We start from the raw sequence: 21,860 nt of genomic DNA, 5'->3' as shown, positions 1-21,860 counted from the left end.
CCTTTTAAAGAAACTAGTATGTCAAACTTCATCTGGCTTTTGCCGACTATTCTAAGTATTAGGTTGGGTTTGTTATGGCTGTGAGCAATTATGTGGCTGAATAGAGAATTGCTTTGGAAACTACGCAAGTCTCTATACTCCCAATAAAACGTCGTCCACCGTGGTTAACCACGTGATGTTACAATTTCGACTGCGGGAACTCGTAAATATCAGGAAACATCACGGCAGGTGTGGGGGCGTGCTTGAGAAATCATATATATATATGTTTGTAATTTTTGAGCCCGCAACTACCGAAGCAACTTGAGGTATATAGGGGAGGCATATATCCAACTGTGGACGTCCTACGGCTGATATGATAATGATAATGATTTTTGAAAAGTCGTGAATAGATCGTGTGACAATAACATACTTTTCTCATCTGGCGGTTCGGCCATCAAACTTCTACTAGTCCAGGATGGCTTACTTACTGGTCTTTGCAGTAATGTACTATATCGTGGTTGAGGTTAGGTTTATGGACGCTCCCTGTGTATGCCAAAAGCCCGTAAAACGTTACGAAATTACATTATTTATCGTCGAAACGTTCCTTTTCTTATATTATTTGTTTTGGATTAGCTCGTCAATTTTACTATAGTGAAAATTTTAAATTACTTACCGGTTTTCTCAGGCTTTCCCGACATAATGTTCGTTGGGTTTTACGTTAGTCTGTCTAACATATGATCTAAACAATTAACCTCATTAACGCTGTTCATTACTTCTTCTGTGCCAAATTGTTGTGCTAACTGGCACGCGTTAAATAGTAAATTTTTCAAGGCCGGGTTTTCCCAGCGTTATATTTCGGGGAACTTTATAATTCATAAAACATTTTATGGGTGGGTGGGTTATCACGAAAATAAATACGTTTAAAAGCTAAACGTGTGTGGTTTTCATTGATGTTAGCTAGCACTGATCTAAAACACAGTGTGATCTGAAGGTCGACGCAAAGATTGGAGGGTTCCTACCTAATTTTACTCTGCAATATTTAAATTCATATTTTAATTTAAATCGCTTGATAAAATAAAACAATATTATATTAAGTCACTTTGTTGAATTTGAGTTTATTGGATAAAACATGTTTTTTATAACAAAAATCTAATATTATTTATTTTTATTAGCAGAATGTTTGCTCAACGAAATCTAAGTTTTTTTTAAAAACGTACTGCCAAAAGATGAGGGTTCGAATCCATTTCAAAAAAACTAATGTTATGTTACAATTTGAAGACAACTGAGTAACTAACATTCTTAATAATAGACGCATACAGATATTTAATTTCAAATACTAAGAAACGTTGAATGTCGTGCACCATCGTCAGACAGATGATTGACAATATGACTGTTACAAAAACCCAAGATGAATTCACGGGAAGGCGCGTGGGAACTAAATTCGCTATCCTACCTATCTACGTTCTCATCCATACTAATATTATAAATGCGAAAGTAACTCTGTCTGTCTGTCTGTCTGTCTGTCTGTCTGTCTGTCTGTTACGCTTTCACGCAAAAACCGCTGAACCGATTTGGATGAAATTTGGTACAGAGATAGAATAGACCATGGGAAAGAACATAGGCTATCTTTTATCGCGAAAAAAAGGCTTTAAGGGGTTGAAATAGGGGGTGAAAGTTTATATGGTGGAAGTTCGTCGCTGTTGGAAATAAAACCATGAAACTTGGCATTTAGGCACTTAATAAGAAATAAGTCGGTATGTGTTTTAGCTTTTTTGAAAATTCGACCTGTGAGGGGATGAAATAGGGTATGAAAGCTCATATGGAAGGTCGTCATTATCGAAGATAAATCCATGTTTCTTTATGAAACTTGGTATTTGGGCACGTGATAAGAGATAAATAATTGTTCGAGCGTTTTTTTTAATTCTTCTTCTTCTTAAAACCGGTTAAAATCGACTCGAACTCGCGCGTCAAGGGTTCCGTGCATAGGTATTTATGAATATCAAGTGTTAGCAGAGCCAAGCTCATAAGCAAAATGTACGCAATGTGGGGTCATTTTACATGGCTTATTAACATAGACAGTCAGACATGAAAAATTATGATTTTCAGATTTTTCTTACTTATTTTGCTATAAAGGGAATAAAATTTGCTATAAGAGCTTCCTTTATACAAAATTTCAAGTTTCTAGGACAGCCGAAAGTACCCTATAACTTTTTTTGAGTTTAGGGTTTTAATTTCAACTCGATAAATACTCCGCACGTTTACGGGATAAAGGGTCTTGACAGACAGACGGACGGACGGACAGCAAAGTCATCCTATAAGAGTTCCATTTTTTTCCTTTTGAGGTACGGAACCCTAAAAACATTTGTTCCAGATCTTTTCAAATTTCGTCATTTTTCATACCTACTTGAAAATATGGGGATGAAAGTTCGTAAGAAATTCCAAACAAACTTACTATAAGTATAGAAATATGTGTAGCAATGCTTAGTAAGAATGCCGTCTTAATTATAATCCTACCCTCCTAACTTACAATACAGGACGTAAGATGTCAAGAGCTCACTATAAAGAATTAGTCCTTTTGTGTTGGCAGGGTAGAATACTTATGTTTTACCAAAGAATGGAAGAACAAAAAAAAATAGTTTAGATATAAAGCAATGTATTAAAATAGGTTATTTTCAGTAAACCGTAGAAGTTTCTATGTGCTATTATTGGCAGAATAAGTACCCTAAATAAATTTAATACTTTCCAAAGTTACTATTCCACGCGGACGAAGTCGCGGGCAAAAGCTAGTAAGGTATATTTAAGTTATTTTTATTTTACCTTTGATACACACCGGTGACTCTTTAAATATTAATTTTAAAATAGTACGCAAGCAAACTTTTTTTTTTTTTCGGACGGACTATTGCTGTTAGCCTCAGATGGCTTTTACAGCTTACCGGAGAGAGGGCGAGCAACCAGATGGGCTGCTCAGCAGCAAACTTTTCACAACTGCCGACATAATTTATATGATTTTGACATTCAAACGATCGGTATTCTACATATAGATAAATAAAGATACTTGTGTTGTTTTACGGTGTTTTTGCTCGATCTCTAATGAAATGAATTGAAATAATTTATAGGTCTTAGGATTTCGTCTCTTTGATCCATCCATATTTGAGTTGTCCAGTCGAGGTCATCCTAACACTTTAGCACCTTGTCTCTGTATGCCTTCTGACAATTATACACAAAAGGTCAAACACGAAATGACTGCGACAAGGTAGTAAAGTGTAACGATATCTTTGACTTCGACTGTCCAAAGTACGCTCAGTCATTAATGGCAACAAACTCCCAACAGATACGGGCGAGTGAACTACGTGCTGGCAAAACGTCTGGAGCTTTTGGAGGTGGTGGGGCGGCTGCAGCAGACGCTGGACTCAGGCGGCGACGACGCCGGCGCCACCTGCGAGCTCGCGCACCACTTCCATGTTTACCACGTGCGCCCGCGCTGGCAGGCCTTCACCGACGCCTGCCAACGGGACAAGGTACATAGCTAGTAACATAGGCAGACACGCGAATCACTTCACTTACCATATTCATTTGCCATAGTTTCACTTGTAATACCAACGATTGCTATAAAATATATAGAACCGTGCAGTTTTCAGTTTTTTTTTAATATAATTTTATAGAATGCAATACGTTAGGTTAGTTTTATGTAGATTCTGAAGAAAATACTGTTTCAGAAATAAATTACTTTATGACAAATGAAAGTTATGGAAAACTATAATATCGTGAACCGACATCGCGTTAGCCAGAAACCGCAGCAGCGTATTATTATGGTAGTTGTATAGGAGTGTAGGGTGTAGGTACTTATGACCAAAAGCATCGTTCTCATCGCGAAAGTGAGAGAATGCTAAGATCAGTGCGTCTTGCAACCAGAAACTGCTGGACCTTATCAACTATTTTAATATTATTTCTCAACTATTTATCAATTTTACGATATCAGCCACCAACTGTCTGCCTACGACGGTTTCCACAAGAACAATCCGCGTTTCCGCACTACATGACTCGACCGCCATCCGCAGTGGTACGCAGTTCGAGCATTGTCTGCCTTAGAGTAAAGTGCGTATAACTGTACCTAACCAATGTATAGTGTGAGCGAAGCATCACTAGAGCTAATTATGCGATAGGCAAGCACTGGACCATAGCGCCATCTTGCAAGCTTCACACTGTCCTTTCACTTCCCCTTATAACAAGGGCGAGACTTCCACCGACGCCGTCGGTAACTATGAGTACAGAGATTGTAATTATTGTAGCAACAGTCGAAGGTACATTTTTGTGAAAAAAAACATACGACCAGTAGTTCTGCCTAGAGTAGAATTAGCGTAAAAAAATATCTCTGATCGTATGACGTGCGCCGAGAGTAACAGCCATTTTACGATGCATGGTGGTATAAAGTAACTACACTATTTGATTGTCAAGTTTACGACGAATTACTAATTAGAGTACAATGCCCATAATTAAACCGTCCAGCTGGCGAAACACCTGTGAATCTGTCCGGAATACCAATACAACAAACAATCCAGACCGGTATTTTCAATGTACTTCTATCTATTCTCGCACCGATATAACTGGGTTTTTCATCAGAACAAAAACGAAATAAACATGCTAAAGCAATGTAAATATTTTTATGAAAAACCAGTCACATGAGCTCGAATTCTGGGCACGCGCCAAAACGTAAAAACACCGGTTTTTCTGAAAGCTTAATTGGCCTGTATAGTTTTATTTACACGGGGTTATTTTTTTTTAAGTCATCTTTCATTTTGACATGTGTGTTTTGACCAGAGTTATCGACCAGATATTGTGACGAATTTCATACACCAAATTAAATGTTTAAAATTAAATTAAAAATGCTTTACTGTCGTATATTAATTTACTGAATGTCATGTCGAAATTTGGAATGTACCCAACTGACAGTCAACTGACTCCAAAATATTAATACGTACAAAAATCTTGGAATTTTTGCTTACTTACGTACTCGCTCTTGCGTCGAAAGCTACGCTTGGGAGGATTAACTATGTTTGGCAGGATTGTAAGGAAAGCCGTTTGTAATATTATAGTTGCTTAAAAGTTTATATTGCGTGTACCCTATTACTTATTTATATTAAACATATTAAAATAAAATGTTTATATTCAGTAAGCAGATTAGCCGTTAATTTCATTACATTGTCAAATAAATTATTAATATCAATATATTATTATTCTGATATATTATTATTTTATTATTATTATTTAATTATTGTTAATTGTAATGTGTTTGTGGCAATAAAGCATATTCTTATTCTTATTCTAAATTTTTTATAAAATTGCTCTTATCATCTTTTCAGACAAAATCCGTGGAAACTGTTAGCAAAGAGTTTCCGTTTCACGAATTCTTCGATGATGCTCCGAAGCCCCTCTTCCCAGGGAAATCGTTTGAGGAAGACCTGGACATCGCGCTTAGCTGCTACAGGTAAACTAATCCACTTTTGAAAACCCAAAGCAGACTCATAAATAACTCATGTATTCTAAGAAAAAATGCTTAGCCGATTTTGGCAACACCTTTTTTGTCTTTGAAATCATGTGGACGTGGGCGTTCCTTTTTTGTACTTCCTTTTAGCATGCTAATTAAATTAAATATCCGTTTCTTGAACTTATATTGTTAATACAAATCTCAGTCATGTTACTATGTTATTATGGCCATTATTAAGCCTGTGTTTATTAATTATGACTTTCTGTTTGCATATGGTGTAACGTCAATCACATATAACCTGTTTTGGTCAAATTTTTGTCAATTTATGGTTTTGGGTATTATGACGGATATCGTTATTATTAGATATAGAGTAAGAGTCTTTCGAAGGCCGTTTATCTCCGGCCCTATGACGTTGTAACCGAGTAGTTTGATCCATAGCCTCTTATGCAGAGGATCGTGGTTTGGAACCTGGAATTTCGCACTGATTTTTTCGAAATTTATGTTCAAAATTATTTTTTCTAAGGAAAATATCGTTTGGAAACCTGCGAAAGACATATTTAGAGCGTGAAGGTCCCAGTCTGCACTCATGCTCCTCGTGAGAATTTACAATAAATAAATATTTGTTTACAAGTTTAGCCCTCTAATTCTGAGAGAAGGTCTGTGCCTAGCAGCAGGTTTTATACTGGCCTAAAATGATTATGATGATGATATCGCCGGTACCTACGCCACGAGCACTTATGTCATGCACGTTGCAGAGCATACACGCATTCCCATTTTGTTGACATGAAAACCAAGCTAATCAAACATTGATATCAGCGGCTTGTATTACGGATAAAAATGAGGTGCTATTACTGAAACACGGTCAAATAAACGAATGACATTTTAGTAAAAAATATGTGCATTGATTACATTTTATTTGAACCTCGTCATCGTTCAGTGGCGTGTACGTATTAGGTCAATTCCAGCTGCAGAGTAGGCAGCTCAAGGCGCTGCCTACCCTGGAATTGACCCAGTGCACGCCTATGCCTGTACCTATATCCTCAATTCTACCGATCGGACCATGTGTCTTGATAATGTTTGAGAACAGTAACATTTACAGGGGTGTTCAGTTAAACTAACCAAATAACGTGCTGAAATATTCCGGAAAATTTTAAGACACCTTGTAGATATAACCCTTTCGTGAAAACTGAAGTCAATGATGGTGGAAACCATCAAAATTCGTTGTGTGGCCTAGGAGTTGTTTTTTAATATAGGTACAGACAGCAGGCAGATGCGGATAGCTACTTTGTTTTATACTATGTAGAGACAGCTCACTGCAATAAACAGTAGTAGGTCACAATTTAAAGAATGCCTTGTAACCTTAACCTATAACAGACTCGAAACATAAATAGGCAATATCGGCAGTATCCATGACCGTAAAACTCGGTATATAAATGCGGCCACGAAGCAGCGCAGTATTGCAGATCGATAGTTAATTATCGATTATCTTATACAGTAATGCAGGCCATTCATATTCGCATAAGATATTGGAGAACAACATATTCAAACGATTTAACAAGGAAAGGTGCCCGGCGGTGCAACTCCGATTTTTATTTATTTTTAAGAGACACGTATTTTTTAGCCGTGGTGGCCGAGTGGTTTGACCTATGGCCTCTCAAGCAGAGGATTGTGGGTTCAAACCCCGGCTCGCACCTCTGAGTTTTTCGAAATTCATGTGCGGAATTGCATTTGAAATTTACCGCGAGCTTTACGGTGAAGGAAAACATCGTGAGGAAACCTGCACAAACCTGCGAAGCAATTCAACGGTGTGTGTGAAGTTCCCAATCCGCACAGGGCCCGCGTGGGAACTAGTGCCCAAGCCCTCTCATTCTGAGAGGAGGCCTGTGCCCTGCAGTGGGACATATAGAGGCTGGGATGATGATGATGATGATGACGTATTTTTTAGCTGCCGAATCTCAACTTATTGCAAGAAATTGTCTTTCAGAGTACTGAAAAGTTACTAGGGTAGAAGTACCGGTTTTGGCCACCTTAAGCCCGTTTTTGGCCAGTTGACATTTGCAGTCATATATAAAAAGTTATAGTATTAAAATAATATGTTTAGTGAGCTTTCAAGAGTTTATACTGAAACGAATAAAGTTTATAATGATTACCTACTATAAATTTATTTTAAACGTATATTTAAACAATAAATGACCACAAACGGTACTTCTGCCCTAACTTCTGTAGAGAGTTTTGTTTAAGCAAATTGCCAATTAATTACTGGTTTTGAATTATATGTTGATGAATGAAAATGGCTGAAGTCTATCGATAATGTGACTTTTTGTAGATGAAAACTATCGACAGTGTGGTCATCACTACTTGGTATCATCTCCCAAAGTAACTTAAGCGAAACAGATATCGTTCCGCTCAATTTAGTATGACATCAATCGTTCGATGAAACACAATGAGATTGCTGGTATCCATGTATTCAGGTCAAGAGTCTGCAAACTAAATCAGCCGAACAAATTTTACCCGTTTTTTATGTGCCATCAACAAGGCAGGAACTAGTGGAATCTACATTACACATGAGTTGTTTAATACTATTAGGGCAAGAAAAGCCTAAGGACCTGTCCGTACTGCGAATTTTTCCCGCGCGAATTATATTCCGCGCTTTGCGCTGTGCGATTTTTTCCGCCAGTGCGGATACTCGTAAAGGACTCAATGTGTTACAGAATTGCGAGAAAAAAACCGCGGGGAATTAATTTGCAGTGCGGACAGGACCTAATGCAGAATTATGTAATTACCAGCCTTCGCCCGCGATTTAAATTCAGTCACTAACGCCAATGTCGGATACAAGAAAGTGTGCATAAATATCTGATATGACTCTATTTGTAGGACCTGTTAAATATATTTGTACGCTCTGATGTGGCAGATATTAATGCAGGTGACTGTAAGCATAAACCATTGAGTATTAGCACTTGAATTGGAATTCCGTATTTTCTCAAAAAAAGCCGAGGGAGTAACCTATAATCCCGATTCGTCCAGACGTTTTAACGTGAATGCGAGCTAATAAACACTCACGCACGTACGGATTTACAAACTTTCACATTTATAATATTAGTAGGATCGGACACACCCGGAAAAGGGAGCATAAAGGTGTACTTGCATCCCTCTGCTATAATAGAACAAGACTAGAATATAGAATAAAACCTATAATTTTCTGAATGGATCCAAAGACATATCATCGCGCTGATGAAATAGCGAGCAAAACTAGTAGATTATAGAACTATTGTGGAATAGGTAATAGAATACTTAAGACTGAGTCCTGAGTGGTATTAGTTTTGAGTGAAAATCACGAAAATTTAATACAATATAAAATCCTTGTTTGTAATAAAACGCTGCCCTACGTTTGACTCAAAGGCAAGTATAATATATTTACTTAAATCTCATATACGCCCACTAGCGATGCCTCATCAGTGATGCACGCTGTCGTCATAACTGGATGGATGGATGTTATGCAATATTGTGTTAACCCTCATTAATTCTGCAATACAATGTCAACTGTAAATAATATTTTCTAAGGGTTGACATTGTATTGCAGAATTGACAAGATTTAATTTTTTTAACACCTGTAAATTACTACAGGAATCGAATGAGTTTTGCCTCCTGAACGTGGGAAAATATTTATCATAATTTATTTCTCCATATTTAAAAAAATACATAAAATTGAAAAAATATGTCTGAATTTGCCAATACTACCACAGAATAGATATGTTTCCTTTGCCTTTTTCACCAGAAAAAGGAGCTGTCATCATTTTGACAACGTCTCTATGCAACGTCTACGTCAGATTTACGTGATCTTTTTTTTAAGAGACTAGACAAAAGTAATGGATCTATTGTGTGGTAGTTTTGGAGTTATGCCCTTTTAGAATAAGCACATCTTAAAAAAATTGTAATAAATTAATTAATAGTTGTAGTGAAATTTTAAAAATATCAGCGTTTTTCTCTTTCCAAACAGAATACAGAGAACGAATCAAATTATAGTCTTAGAAATATGAAATCTTGTCAATTAATGTGAGTTAACACACTATTGCATAACAGCATCCAACTGCAGGTAGCCTTAGGACAATCACGACTTGTGCATTACCAATCTATGTATAATTTCATGTATTTGTACGATAAATAAAATTGTCTCATTGCATTACTTGTTAGCATATCTATTATGTTATTAATTCTTGACTTGTTGAAAGGCATGTACTTTACGCGACATGATAAATAGGTAGAATCGTGTAACATTTATTGCTATTCAATAACTAAATAAACCTTAGTAGGTTAAGTACGTTTACAAATAACGATTATTTCTCTATGGATAAAAAACCTGGCCAATTCAATATTTTTTCACGTCCTGTCCATTTCAATAAAACATCTAAAATGACCCCACACTGCGTACATTTTGCTTAGGAGAGGGGCTCTGCTAACACTGGATATTAATAAATACCTACAAATTTGTATGCAACCCTCGACAGCAATACCTAGACAGAGCGCCAATATTTATCATAGAGTCTGTACCTCAAATTTCGTAGTCAGGATCTCTAACAACTTGGCTATCCTGCCTTAGAAATATCAAAAATCTACTATTGCTTTTTAATCAGACCATTAAACCATTTGACGTCTATCTCACCTGAGAGTAAGTGCAGATAGGGTGGAGGGGGGAGAGGGTGTGTACAACAAGTTTGTATTTTTTTACAGTGCAGTATAGTCATTCTATACTTGAATACGTTATGCTTAAGAATCCTGGTCCACTCTAAAGTGATCTAATACTCCAGGTACATCAACCACATCTTCGAGGAGCTGGAAGAGTTCCGCGCTTTTGAGCTGCTGCGATCAGGTCTGGATCGTTCCAAGTACCTGCTCGTCAAGGAAGCGAAGATTATTGCCATGACCTGTACCCATGCGGCGTTGAAACGTTCAGAGCTTGTACAAATGGGTAAGGACTTTTTTTCATATATTTTTTTTCTAGACTAACTATAGGACTGCGTTTCCACCCGAGTATAAGTGAACGGAGTTCGGTGTGGCGGACTGACTTCGTAACACATCTGCCCTTGACTCCTTCTCTTGTTATGTATAAAGAAATTTTTAATCAGTATTTAATTTAGTTTTGTAGTATATTTGTTAGAACACCATGTCTCCCAATTAAGTTAAGTATGTAAAAAAACAAATGCCACCGATAGTGAGGCAGTTTCATGTGATAAAGTGGACATGTTGCACCAAATTTTTTTCAGGTACTAGATAGATAAGCTAAGTTTTTGATAGGAGCCAACTCCTCCGTCGGCCATCTTAAATTTTTGATGGCCATTTTGGATCTATATAAGTATCTTACTGATATCTCGGTTTTTAACCGCATTAGTACCTAATTATAAAACCGCTTCATACATATATAATATATAATTGTCCGTTGCCTAGTATCCATAGTACAAGCTTTGCTTAGTTTGGGACTTTATCAACTTTATGTGTCAAGTGTCCCATACTGATAATTATGTAAAAAATAATTAATAAAATCCAAGATGGTTAAGGTTCCTATCAAAGAAAGAAAGCTAAGTACTTACACTCTGTGAGCTCTTAAAAAAATCTTCGGATTTTAGAAGCATTCTTCGGGTATTGTCGATGACAAGCGATCGTGATATCCGATTTTGTTCTGTTATCAACTTGCAAAACTTTTCAAAGTTACCGTAAAAAGTTATCTAAAGAATAACCATCAGTAGGTACAAAATAAACCTTACTGTAATAATATTACGCTTCTTTATCTTTTTTCTAATTTTAATACAATATGACTTTATGTCATGATGGAAATAAAACAAAATCAGCATTTTCGAATTCTTCCATCGTTAATTTAAATTGAGAACACCCCGCCCTAACACACTACTTTTATTTGGAAGTATATAGAGCTGTTGTTATACTGTATCTACTTATTTTGGATACTTATATCAAATGAATTTTTTGGTCTGCTTTCGTTTAATATTTTTATTTAATGTACTTCTCGAAATCCCCGTTGCTTCTATAACTCGGTCTTGAACCTTAAGGGGCTGTTTCACCATCCATTGATTAGTGTTAACTGACAGTTAAATGTGATGCCGTCTTCGTCTATTCGAACAAAACAAATAGAGAGACATCACATTTAACCGTCAGTTAACACTAATCAATGGATGGTGAAACAGCCCCTAAATATATTACGATCAATACTTTTCTTGAAACTTTCAGCTTCTTTACAAAATATTTATATACATTATAAACAATTTCCCGTGATTGGCTATTTACAGAAATGCCCTGTTTAAGTTGACTTGCCATGGAAATCAATTTCCGAAAAATACAAACTAAGTAAATATGTAAGTGGTGGTTTTAACTGCTCTATATAAATCAATGAAAACACAACGTGTGCACTCTTCGCGTGATCGATTGCTACTAAGTCAAAAACACAATTGTCATTTTCTACTAGCGAATACTTCCGATTTCCCCCGAAACTCGAAAGGTTTTTCTAAGAGCTCATGGCTTGTAACTAGCCTCTTGGACAAATTTGACCTTTTTTCCGGTTTGTCCACATTTAGGACAATTTGCTCCAACTATCTGCCCCATTATGACTAATAAAATAAACTATGTTTAAACACAGCTTTTTCTAAAGATGAGTCATCTTTAAATACACGTATTACTTTCAATTATTACCCAAAATGATGCAAGCAATGGTTTATTCCCATGTATATCATGGAAATGTGAATGCGGTAATCAAAATGTCACATTTCCTTTGAGCCTATGTTTCATTTAACCATTTTTCCAGGTTTTAAATACGACAACATCTTAATGGAAGAGTCTGCTCAGATCCTCGAGATTGAGACTTTCATCCCCCTCCTGCTGCAAAACCCTCAGGATGGCCGTTCCAGGCTGAAGCGGTGGATCATGATAGGAGATCATCACCAGTTGCCACCAGTGGTTAAGAACATGGCCTTCCAAAAGTACTGCAACATGGAACAGAGTCTGTTCACGAGGATGGTGCGCCTTGGAGTACCCTATGTTGAATTGGATGCTCAGGGGCGAGCTCGACCCAGGTTAATATTTTTTATGCAGCCAAAAACTTTCATGCCGAGTAGATAACAATATAATAAAAAATGCTAAACTCTGTTCAAATGTACAAGCTAGTCAATTATTGGTAGATACTATAAGTACTTCCATCCCAAATCATCAAAATTATATTTTATACAGTAAAACTCGCTTAATACGATTTCCCGCATGATACGCCATTTTACGCCGGTCCCTGCAACTTTATGCCTGTTTCATATTTTTTTACGGTTAATACGACTCGCGTCCCGCTTAATACGCCATTTAAACTTATATTATATATTACCCACCTTGCATCGTCGTACCATATTACCAAATTACGTATGTGGGTGAAAGAATTGGGACTAACCATGCCGTACTAATAAAATTATGCACACACCTCCGCCTGTCCAGATAAGCTTGTAGCCTTGCTAAGCAATCCGCTTATTGGTTTGTACCTACGTACGCTACACTTAGATTTCATTCGCTCATGGTCTTGGGTAGACTCAAAAGGTATTGCAATTACTTTTTAATAGACAGATGGCTTATTGGTCACGCATATTTTACTACGAGTGCTGTTGTGCATATGTAATGAATGATCATCGGTTTTTCTACTTAGGTGACCGGCGGTCTATTTATTTTTACCCGACTGCCCGAAGAAGGGTTATTTTCGAGACAGATTGACATTTAATGTTTTTAAACGGATTGATTGAAAATACAGCTTCGACAATGAATATTAGAATGGCTAAGAAGTGTTTTACATACCTATCTACAACATTTGGTGTAATTAATGGGATTATGGTGCGCCTTCCCCAGGATAACGTTATCCTGTTATTCAATAAATAACGATTTTAATTAATATTCTAGTTATAAAGAATAATCGTTGTTTATGCTGTTAGTGCGTCTGTAATTAAAGTAGGTAATATAAATAACTGAACATCAAGTATAATTTATACTGTATTGTTATTAATGCAATTAATTGAGTGGATAACAAATGCCACTATTGTACCGTTTTTGTCAAACTTAAAACCTAAAATTACTAAAAGTGGCTCCGAAGCGGTAACGTTTCGTGTGCTCTGCCTACCCCATTTGGCGATACAGGCGTGTGCGTGCGTGCGTGCGTGCGTGCGTGTGTGTGTGTGTGTGTGTGTGACGTGAGTGTCTGGGGCCATGTCTGGACCATACGGTAGGTAGATAACTGACCCCACTTACAGGTTGCGGCCACTGCAACAGCGGCAGTGTAAACAATATTTTTTTGTAGAGTAGCAACACCAACTAAACTTTGCGTTTTTCTCCAGTAAACGTTCTTAAATAAGTGAAGTATTCACCATTCATAATATTGACACGTTTCTTGCCACAACTATCAGACTTGATTTAACAATTTAGGCAAACCATCTAAATGTTTGTTAATATTTGCACGTGTATCCTGTAACCTTGATGCGCAGATTAGCAAGATGTTTTGATCAGATAGGTACGTACGATTTACATATGAAAAATAGTGATCTATTCTTTCTTAGCTACAGTGCTAAGCGTTGTTCGATCTATACCTACAATCGACTTAGTGATTGATTACATTGTCTAGTTCAAGGCTGTATTTTTAACAAGAGTTACGGCGCGCGGTGTTTGATATATCATAGTATGTACGTTCATAAATCTCGGGAGAAGGCTTGAGTATATAGTTAATATACGGACTCATCTAGTATGCCTATAATTAATACAGGAATATTTTATGTGGATTCCCAATAAAAGACCATTTATTTTGAAATATGACGGCATCTTACGGATGTGAATATTATGAGCTCCCTGGTGTCATCTACATAGGTAGTAATACCTATGGAGCACATTTCATTTTGACTTTCACGGTAAAGCTGGTCATACAAGAAAATAGTCCGCTCATCTACATAAATAGCCACCGGAATGCCACTGGGATGATTCATGAAAGCGTCCATGCTGTGAGAACTTCTTGGTTCTTCTTGAACGGTGTTCCGTGTTCCAGCATCTGTAACCTGTACCGCTGGCGGTACCGCGCCCTGGGTGACCTGGGCCACGTGACCCGGCTGCCGGAGTACCGCGCAGCCAACGCCGGGCTGCGGTATGACTTCCAGCTGGTGAATGTAGAAGACTTCAACGGCGCCGGCGAGACAGAGCCCAGCCCTTACTTCTATCAGGTCGGGAACACCTAGCTTTAGCCCTTACTCTAGCTCTTCATGTCGCTTTAGACGATCTGAGTCACGTGACCCAACTCAAGATATCAGGACAACGGCCAGGAGTATGTATTTCCCATTGTGAATCCGACCCACGAAGTACGCTTAATCGTCATCAGCTGTGGCTGGATCAGTTGTGGTCCTCCAAGGAGCCAAGAGCGAGGAGGAGAGGCCTGTGATGGATATGAAATTTATTAATTATCTTTCTGAAACATTTTTGACCAAATCATAAATAAGAACAACAATGTCAAATAGTCACCAAAATTTCTTATGCCCAGCAAAATACAACTTTTTTTTTTAACTTATATTATCCCCACTTCCCCCAGAACTTGGCGGAGGCGGAGTACGTGGTGGCGGTGTTTATGTACATGCGTCTGATCGGCTGGCCGGCGGAGCGCATCTCCATACTCACAACATACAACGGACAGAAGCATCTCATTCGCGACGTCATCGACAAACGCTGCGCCGACAACCCGCTCATCGGCAGGCCTCATAAGGTAACACTATTACAGGTGTGGGCAAAGTAAGGCCTGCAGTCGTCTCTTTTATAGGCTTCAGAAAGGTAGCTTGACAATCTCACGTAACCATCACCCTATTTCTTAGGCCACACTGAAAGTTTTGCACTTCACTAAACATTTGAATTTAGAATTATGTCATTTTTAAAATATAATGGCAACCTAGACGTGGCTGACGCATTAGCTGCCAATTGGCCGGACATCCGTCGTCCGCTCATGATTGATCCAATCTTTTAATCGCGGCCTACGACCAATAATTGCACAGTATCATCGTTATACAGATACCAGAACGTCGCCCCGCCACATTTGTTGGACATGTCTGATTCATTTCATCATCACTACTCTTTAGCAGATGGAAAAGTAATATTTGCAAGATGCTGTCTTAAACGACTGACCATATTAAATGACGCATTAAAAAAACAACATGCACAAATCGTTAATTTACCAAATATCGTTTCTCCTAATTAATTTTTAACCTTGTGGTTTAATTAGATTTCTAAAAATAATAACTGTTTTTCCTTAGACCTAATTAAAATGGACTTTAATTCAAATTGTTTTCGAAATTTACGCATTTCCTGGTATTACTATAATAACGTAACATCAGAACTTTTTTAATTACCGCGGCGGTATTGTAAAAAATAGGATTGTTAACTTTGTTAGTTGTATTTTACATCAACAATCGCTTATCCAAAAAAGTAGTCCGTTAATAAACAAATTCCTACCTACCAGCAACTACCAAACGTGCGGGAGCGGCGGCAGACTCCCGGGAACGCCTCAAGGTCACAAAATATAGCAGTCTCGGCGCCCAATATCATTTCTTTGCCTTCGGCGTCGAGTCGGCAATAGGTTAAGGGAGGCAACAGGCAACCCTCGCGCCGGCAGCTTTCTCGCGCAAAGAATCTCAATCACAGTTCAACGCGGGAATGCTGCCTGCGTGATGGGCACCATGCCAAGAGGCCCACCTCTCTTTTTTAATTAAAGTTTTAGTTATTTAAATTTAATAGTAATAAATCAATAATAATAAATAATAGTTTTAGTCCTGTGGATATTTTGTATTTTCTAAATAAAATAAATATATAATTCTTATGTAATCTCGGTATTGTTATCAATTTATTTCCCTTCGGCCACTTTGGAAACCAATGGTTCGAAACCACTTTAGAAAACAGAATTATTTTTCTTTTTCGAAAACCTGGTCATTCACAAATTTCAATATGTACCTAAGTAAGTATACAAGTTTATTTTCACGATCGCGTTTTTTCCCAATTTGAATCGACACAGAAATATAGGTAGGTTTAGGCTATGATAACTATACATCGGCCCGAAGAGCCAAAACTACACAAAAGTAGGAGCTCCGCTAGCGGAGCTCCGTTAACACTGTGTGTCTGTGTCGATTCTGATTGGAAAAAAACGCTACTGTGAAAATAAGCTTTAGTAAAAAACCAGAAGTCGATCACCGATCCTAGTTTCGTGCAAGAACAAAAAGTGTTCGTTCGTAACTGGTTTCGTATAAGAACAAAATAGTTTTAGTTCGCAACCGGTTTCGAACGAGACCGAAAAAGTTTTCTTCCGCAACTGGTTTCGAATCCTTGGTTTCCAAAGTGGTCGAAGGGATTTATTTTCGTCTAATTTGGAATAACTATCGAATCAGATAATAAAGATGAATGTTTTCTTTGATATATAACGTATTCCGCCGTGTCTTCGTCGTATTATCAAATCTGTTATATTATAAGGCAAGACGCGTTTTTATACGAAATATTTGTATTTTCGGAATTGGTGTTTCGTCCTTGGCTCTTACAATAATTACATCCAGTACAGTATCCATCACAGTGACATGTGACTTAACGAGTGAATAATGATTACGTCTACCACGAATATCAATTTCACACCAATTTTGAGGCGGTTTCAGACCAGCGTTTTATGCGCGCGTATAAGCTCGTTTTTGGAAGCGGTGTATGCGCGTACAGGTGCGCGTTAGTTTTCTTCGAGCGATGAACACGCTGAAATGATCGCGTACGTACATGCTCATAGGGTTTAATCTAGCGCGAGTGTAAGCGCGTTTGCCATAAAGCGGTCGTATAGGAGCAGAAAAAAAAACGCTAGTCTAAAGCCGCCTTTAGGCAATCACCAATTGACTGTTGAAAAAACACCTTAAAATTTAGCAGTGTCATGCATGACTGTTAGGTAGTCTAAAACGTAATTGAAATAAATTGTGTCTACTTTATTTCAAGAGCCACCGAACTGAACATTGGCCCGTCATGCGCGTGATCTGGCGCACACATTTCCCCCACCCACCCTTTCTTCGGTCACCTAAACTAAAGCCCAGTTTAGATCTGCAGGATAAATCGTGCAAGTTGTATTATTACATTGCTGCGCTGGACTGACCATCCCAAACTCACGGCTTCACGGCCTCGCGATGTAATGCAAATGCGGTTAAATTTTTTGTTATATTTTTTTTGTCACTCCAGATCGAATTAATTACTTTTTGTAACACGGGTCTGGTTTTGTCTGTATTCTGAATGATGTCATTTAAAGTTAACGCGTGTATTATACATACAAAATGGGTAAATAGAATTAACATATGTATGTGAATATGAAATGATGAAATACGATATTTAGTATATCTTGGCTTATTTCGTAATATTTGATGCTATTTTCCTGTGTGAAATTTTAAACCCCATGCCGATGGCGATATAAGTTGTTACACAATTCGCATCTTTTTGCTTTCGCCTGTGGAAAAGGAAGTCTTTCGTTCCCCAATCTATAATTACTTAACTCGGCGTATGACAGTACCTCAACTCAAGCTGTTCTTTGTGTGAATGTCCATGCTCTAACGCACACTAATTGGCATCGCCTCGCCATGGCACAAGCTTGGCTTACTGCTTCGGGTCGCCATCAGGCGGGGACTGCGAGGACCGATGTTGTCCCGCCGCGGGCACCTCACGGACGTCTCGCCTTTAGGCTTTCTTATTATCGGACGGGATGGAAATACGAGTAGATGCTTATGTTAGGGAACCGATTACGCGACTGTGTTGACCGCTAACCGTCAATCAGCTGCCTTGAGCGCGATATCGCCAAGTCGTAGTTGCGTTTACACCAGTGCGATTCCTTGTATTTAATATTCTGGCAGTAGTCTGCTGTACTTGTTTTTTTTTCAAATTGGGCCCATCGAAAGTACGTTGCGTTTACACAGTGCGATTCCTTGTATTTAATATTCTGGCAGTAGTCTGCTGTACTTTTAGGGGAGTACGTCACACTAGTTTTGACCCTTTTAGGACACCCCCCCCCCTTGCCACACGTATTGCTATGAAATTGCAATTATTAGTGCCTATTAATATTGGAATTATACCTTTATAGTTTTTGTGGTACTAGTCGTGGCAATGAACTTTTAGGCAAAGTTAGGCGGCGGAAGGTATAGCAACTTTACCGGGCAGGCGCGCGAATGGTTTGGGGCGGCGCTAAAAGTGCCAACGTAGAGAAACCGTCACTGATTTATTCCTAGGATGTATAAGTACTAAGTCGCTTTGCGTTTGGTTGGCGGCTAGTCCAGGCGAGGCCGATCCGGTGCGGCGCTGATGTATATGCGCCCTTAAGATTAGTATCCTAATGTATCGTTGTGTCCGTGTCCCAGGTGACTACGGTGGATAAGTACCAGGGCCAACAGAACGACATCGCGCTCGTGTCCCTCGTGCGGACCAAAGCCGTGGGCCACGTGCGGGACCTCAGGCGGCTGATCGTGGCCGCATCGCGTGCGCGCCTCGGCCTCTACATCTTCGCGCGCGCCAACCTCTTCCGGAACTGCTTCGAGCTGCAGCCCACCTTCAACCAGGTAAGCAACGTTCGTGACCCGCATGTGTAGGTACCACGGACCTAGTTAGTTGTTAGGTATTAGTTACAGTGTTCCGGCTCATTGTTAACGATTAAGAGAAATATTGACAATCATTGAATCATTGATAAATGTTCATGATTTATTGTCAACGTGCAATATTTGACGATAAATATACATAATATTAATATATTATTTTCCTTTTTTAGCGTTACTGAAGCCCTCAAAGCGCACTTGTTCTTCACATAGCTTCATTATGCAAACTGCCTTTGTGTACTACCAGCTGTTAAGAAACATCCGAACAACAATAACTTTGTTTTCTTTCCCTTACTTGACACCATTTCATTTAAGGCCAAAGGTTTGGTACAGCAAACTAGCATGAACTTTTATACAATACTTTTTTGTGTCGAAACGAGACTTGATAATTTAAATCATTGAAGTCTCATTGAAGTCCGGCCTAAAATAATGACTTGCATGATCAGACAACATAATTTTATCGTACAATGCACAGACAATAACGTAGTTGATTGCGATGGTAATGACACTTCATCGGTGGAATGATCTCGCATTGCCTTATAAATTACATCATCGTCCTTTAGATGACACTGCCGATTTTTTATTCGTCGCAAGCCATTAGATGTTCCAACCGAATAAGTCAGTGGCTTCCAAACTGTTTGAGACGTACATACTAGTTTACAGGTTCCATCCAATGCCCCAGTCCAAACATGTATACGAGTGCATACTGACGTTATACTCAAAGAAAATATAAGATGTAATTCGACCGTCGCGGTGTTCAGAGGTGTCTTTTTAACGCACTGGGTTGTAGTGCGCACAGTTTAAGAGCCTCTGGCCTGACTGGTAATAAAAGATTACAATGAATCCGCGTCTTGTGTGGCCCGGACACGTCAAGAAACCCCACGACACAAAGCTTATGGTTTGAATTTGAAGCCACGATATAAAAAACTACTATAACAAGACTTACTACATGAGGTTAGCCACTGGCCGAGCTAGCGTATAGTTTTATTTACCTATAGTGATAAGTAAGTTTGAAAAAATCAATAATACATACTAGTACAGTCAAGGGCAAAGATATCGACACGGCTAAAGTTGCAAAAATATGTATACACGACTTTATGCACTTAACATTAAGGCCGTGTATACATATTTTTGCAACTTTGGCCGTGTCGATATATTTACCCTTGACTGTACACATGTTTTTTGTGGTTTTCATATGTTTTAGTAATTTAGGTACCTATGGTCTACTATCACTGAAATGTAAGCTTTTTTGAGCCACAATCTCAACAATACATCAATAATCTCAACACTTTTCGAGTTATCAGCTTGCATGAAGCTGAGCTAGGAATATTACATTATTATAAAGGCTGGGAGGTAGACTTTTACTTAGATTGCCTTACGAGCAAATGGGAGGCTTTGCGGTAGCAAAGCCGTTAATGATACCGAGTCTGGAAACCGCTGTTCCGGCCGACGTGTGTATAGTGTTTTCCTCAAACATTATCAGAAAAAAATGCTTTAAATATACAAAAATAACTTATTAAATTGGAAATACCCAAACACACAGAAAAATATTCCTGTTTCGCATTGCAATGGCATTAGCCATTGTTAATTACGCGTCATTGCAGTCAATTATTTTTAAAAAGTTTTGGTTTTGGTTATTAGTGAACCGTGTGTTTTTCAGTTGGTGGCGCGTCCGTTGGAGCTGGAGCTGGTCCCGGGGGAGTCGTACCCAGCGCAGCGCGGCGCGAGCGCGGCCGTGCCGCCGGCGCTGGCACTCGCAGCGCGCGACATGCCTCACATGGCGCGCCTCGTCTACGACATGTATCTGGAGCGCGTGCGCGACCATCGCCGCCGCCACGAGGTCAGTGCTCTGACATCGTCATTATCAGCACCTCATATGAAATTAATTAACGCAAATTAAGCAAATACAAGCGAGCATCTGGTGCCTTTGACCATTAGGGCCTATGCTAGCTGGCGCGGGTGCACGCCTGCGGGCGCGGGTGCAGGTAAAATCCGCCGCACGCGCAACGGCACGCGAGCGTTGCTCCTACTATTTTTCAAAAGACGTCCACCCGCTCCGTGCAAACCGCGTCAACTAGCATACGACCTTAAGGGGACTCAACTCAAATAAAAAAGTTCGTCATCAGACGGAAGACGCTTACTCTTGAACAAAGGTCTCTCCCTCCCTGCATCCACCGGTTGCCCCCAACTCTCAAATTTGAATACACATCATTGACGGCTGGGCTATTTGTAAATTTCGTAAATCCGATGCTAAGAAAGAAAGGAGTGGTTCGAATAGATACTTATTTTTGCACTTGACTGTAGTCACTCGTTTTCTAACGAAGCGCAGAGGTGCGGTTCAGGTCATGATCGTCTCCCCACGATACTAGACTAATCACATAAATACACTTTAACTCATTTTATACTAAATATTGAAATTTAAGCCTTATGTTGTATTTCCTACGGTATAATTTTCAAAACGTACGACGCGTGGTCAACTCAACCCCATTTCCCACACGTTGCCCATACGTCGGCCCCGCGGTGACTATGAAAGAAAGAAAGAAAAAAATACATTTATTCACAACACTACACACACAACGATACTATTAAGTGCGACAGCGTAGATAGGTAGTAAGATATGTGTCATTGCGATTGTAAATGCGCTTGCGACTAGCGGGCAACCCGCCATGTTCAACCGAAAACTATTATTGCCCACTCGTTGACACCACGTTGTCCTCTAGTGACCTAGTGGATCACCTAGTTGACTACTCAAC

At 38.9% G+C, this 21,860-nt stretch overlaps 1 protein-coding gene across 1 annotated transcript in view; it reads left to right on the top strand.

The window, feature by feature from the left end:
- LOC141432657 (RNA helicase aquarius-like) overlaps positions 1–21,860 on the top strand; it is a 30,656-nt gene that overhangs the window by 8,414 nt on the left and 382 nt on the right. Inside the window, exons 5-12 of the mRNA XM_074094357.1 lie at positions 3,311–3,497; positions 5,340–5,464; positions 10,270–10,430; positions 12,273–12,540; positions 14,526–14,697; positions 15,060–15,230; positions 18,877–19,074; positions 20,768–20,947. Coding sequence (XP_073950458.1) covers positions 3,311–3,497; positions 5,340–5,464; positions 10,270–10,430; positions 12,273–12,540; positions 14,526–14,697; positions 15,060–15,230; positions 18,877–19,074; positions 20,768–20,947 — 1,462 coding nt within the window. The remainder of the gene's footprint in view (positions 1–3,310; positions 3,498–5,339; positions 5,465–10,269; positions 10,431–12,272; positions 12,541–14,525; positions 14,698–15,059; positions 15,231–18,876; positions 19,075–20,767; positions 20,948–21,860) is intronic.

Source organism: Choristoneura fumiferana, chromosome 11 (assembly GCF_025370935.1).
Source record: "Choristoneura fumiferana chromosome 11, NRCan_CFum_1, whole genome shotgun sequence".
NCBI classification, from domain to species: Eukaryota; Metazoa; Arthropoda; class Insecta; order Lepidoptera; family Tortricidae; genus Choristoneura; species Choristoneura fumiferana.
The sequence above is the reverse complement of the archived record's forward strand: the minus strand, read 5'-3'. Positions and strand labels throughout refer to the sequence as shown.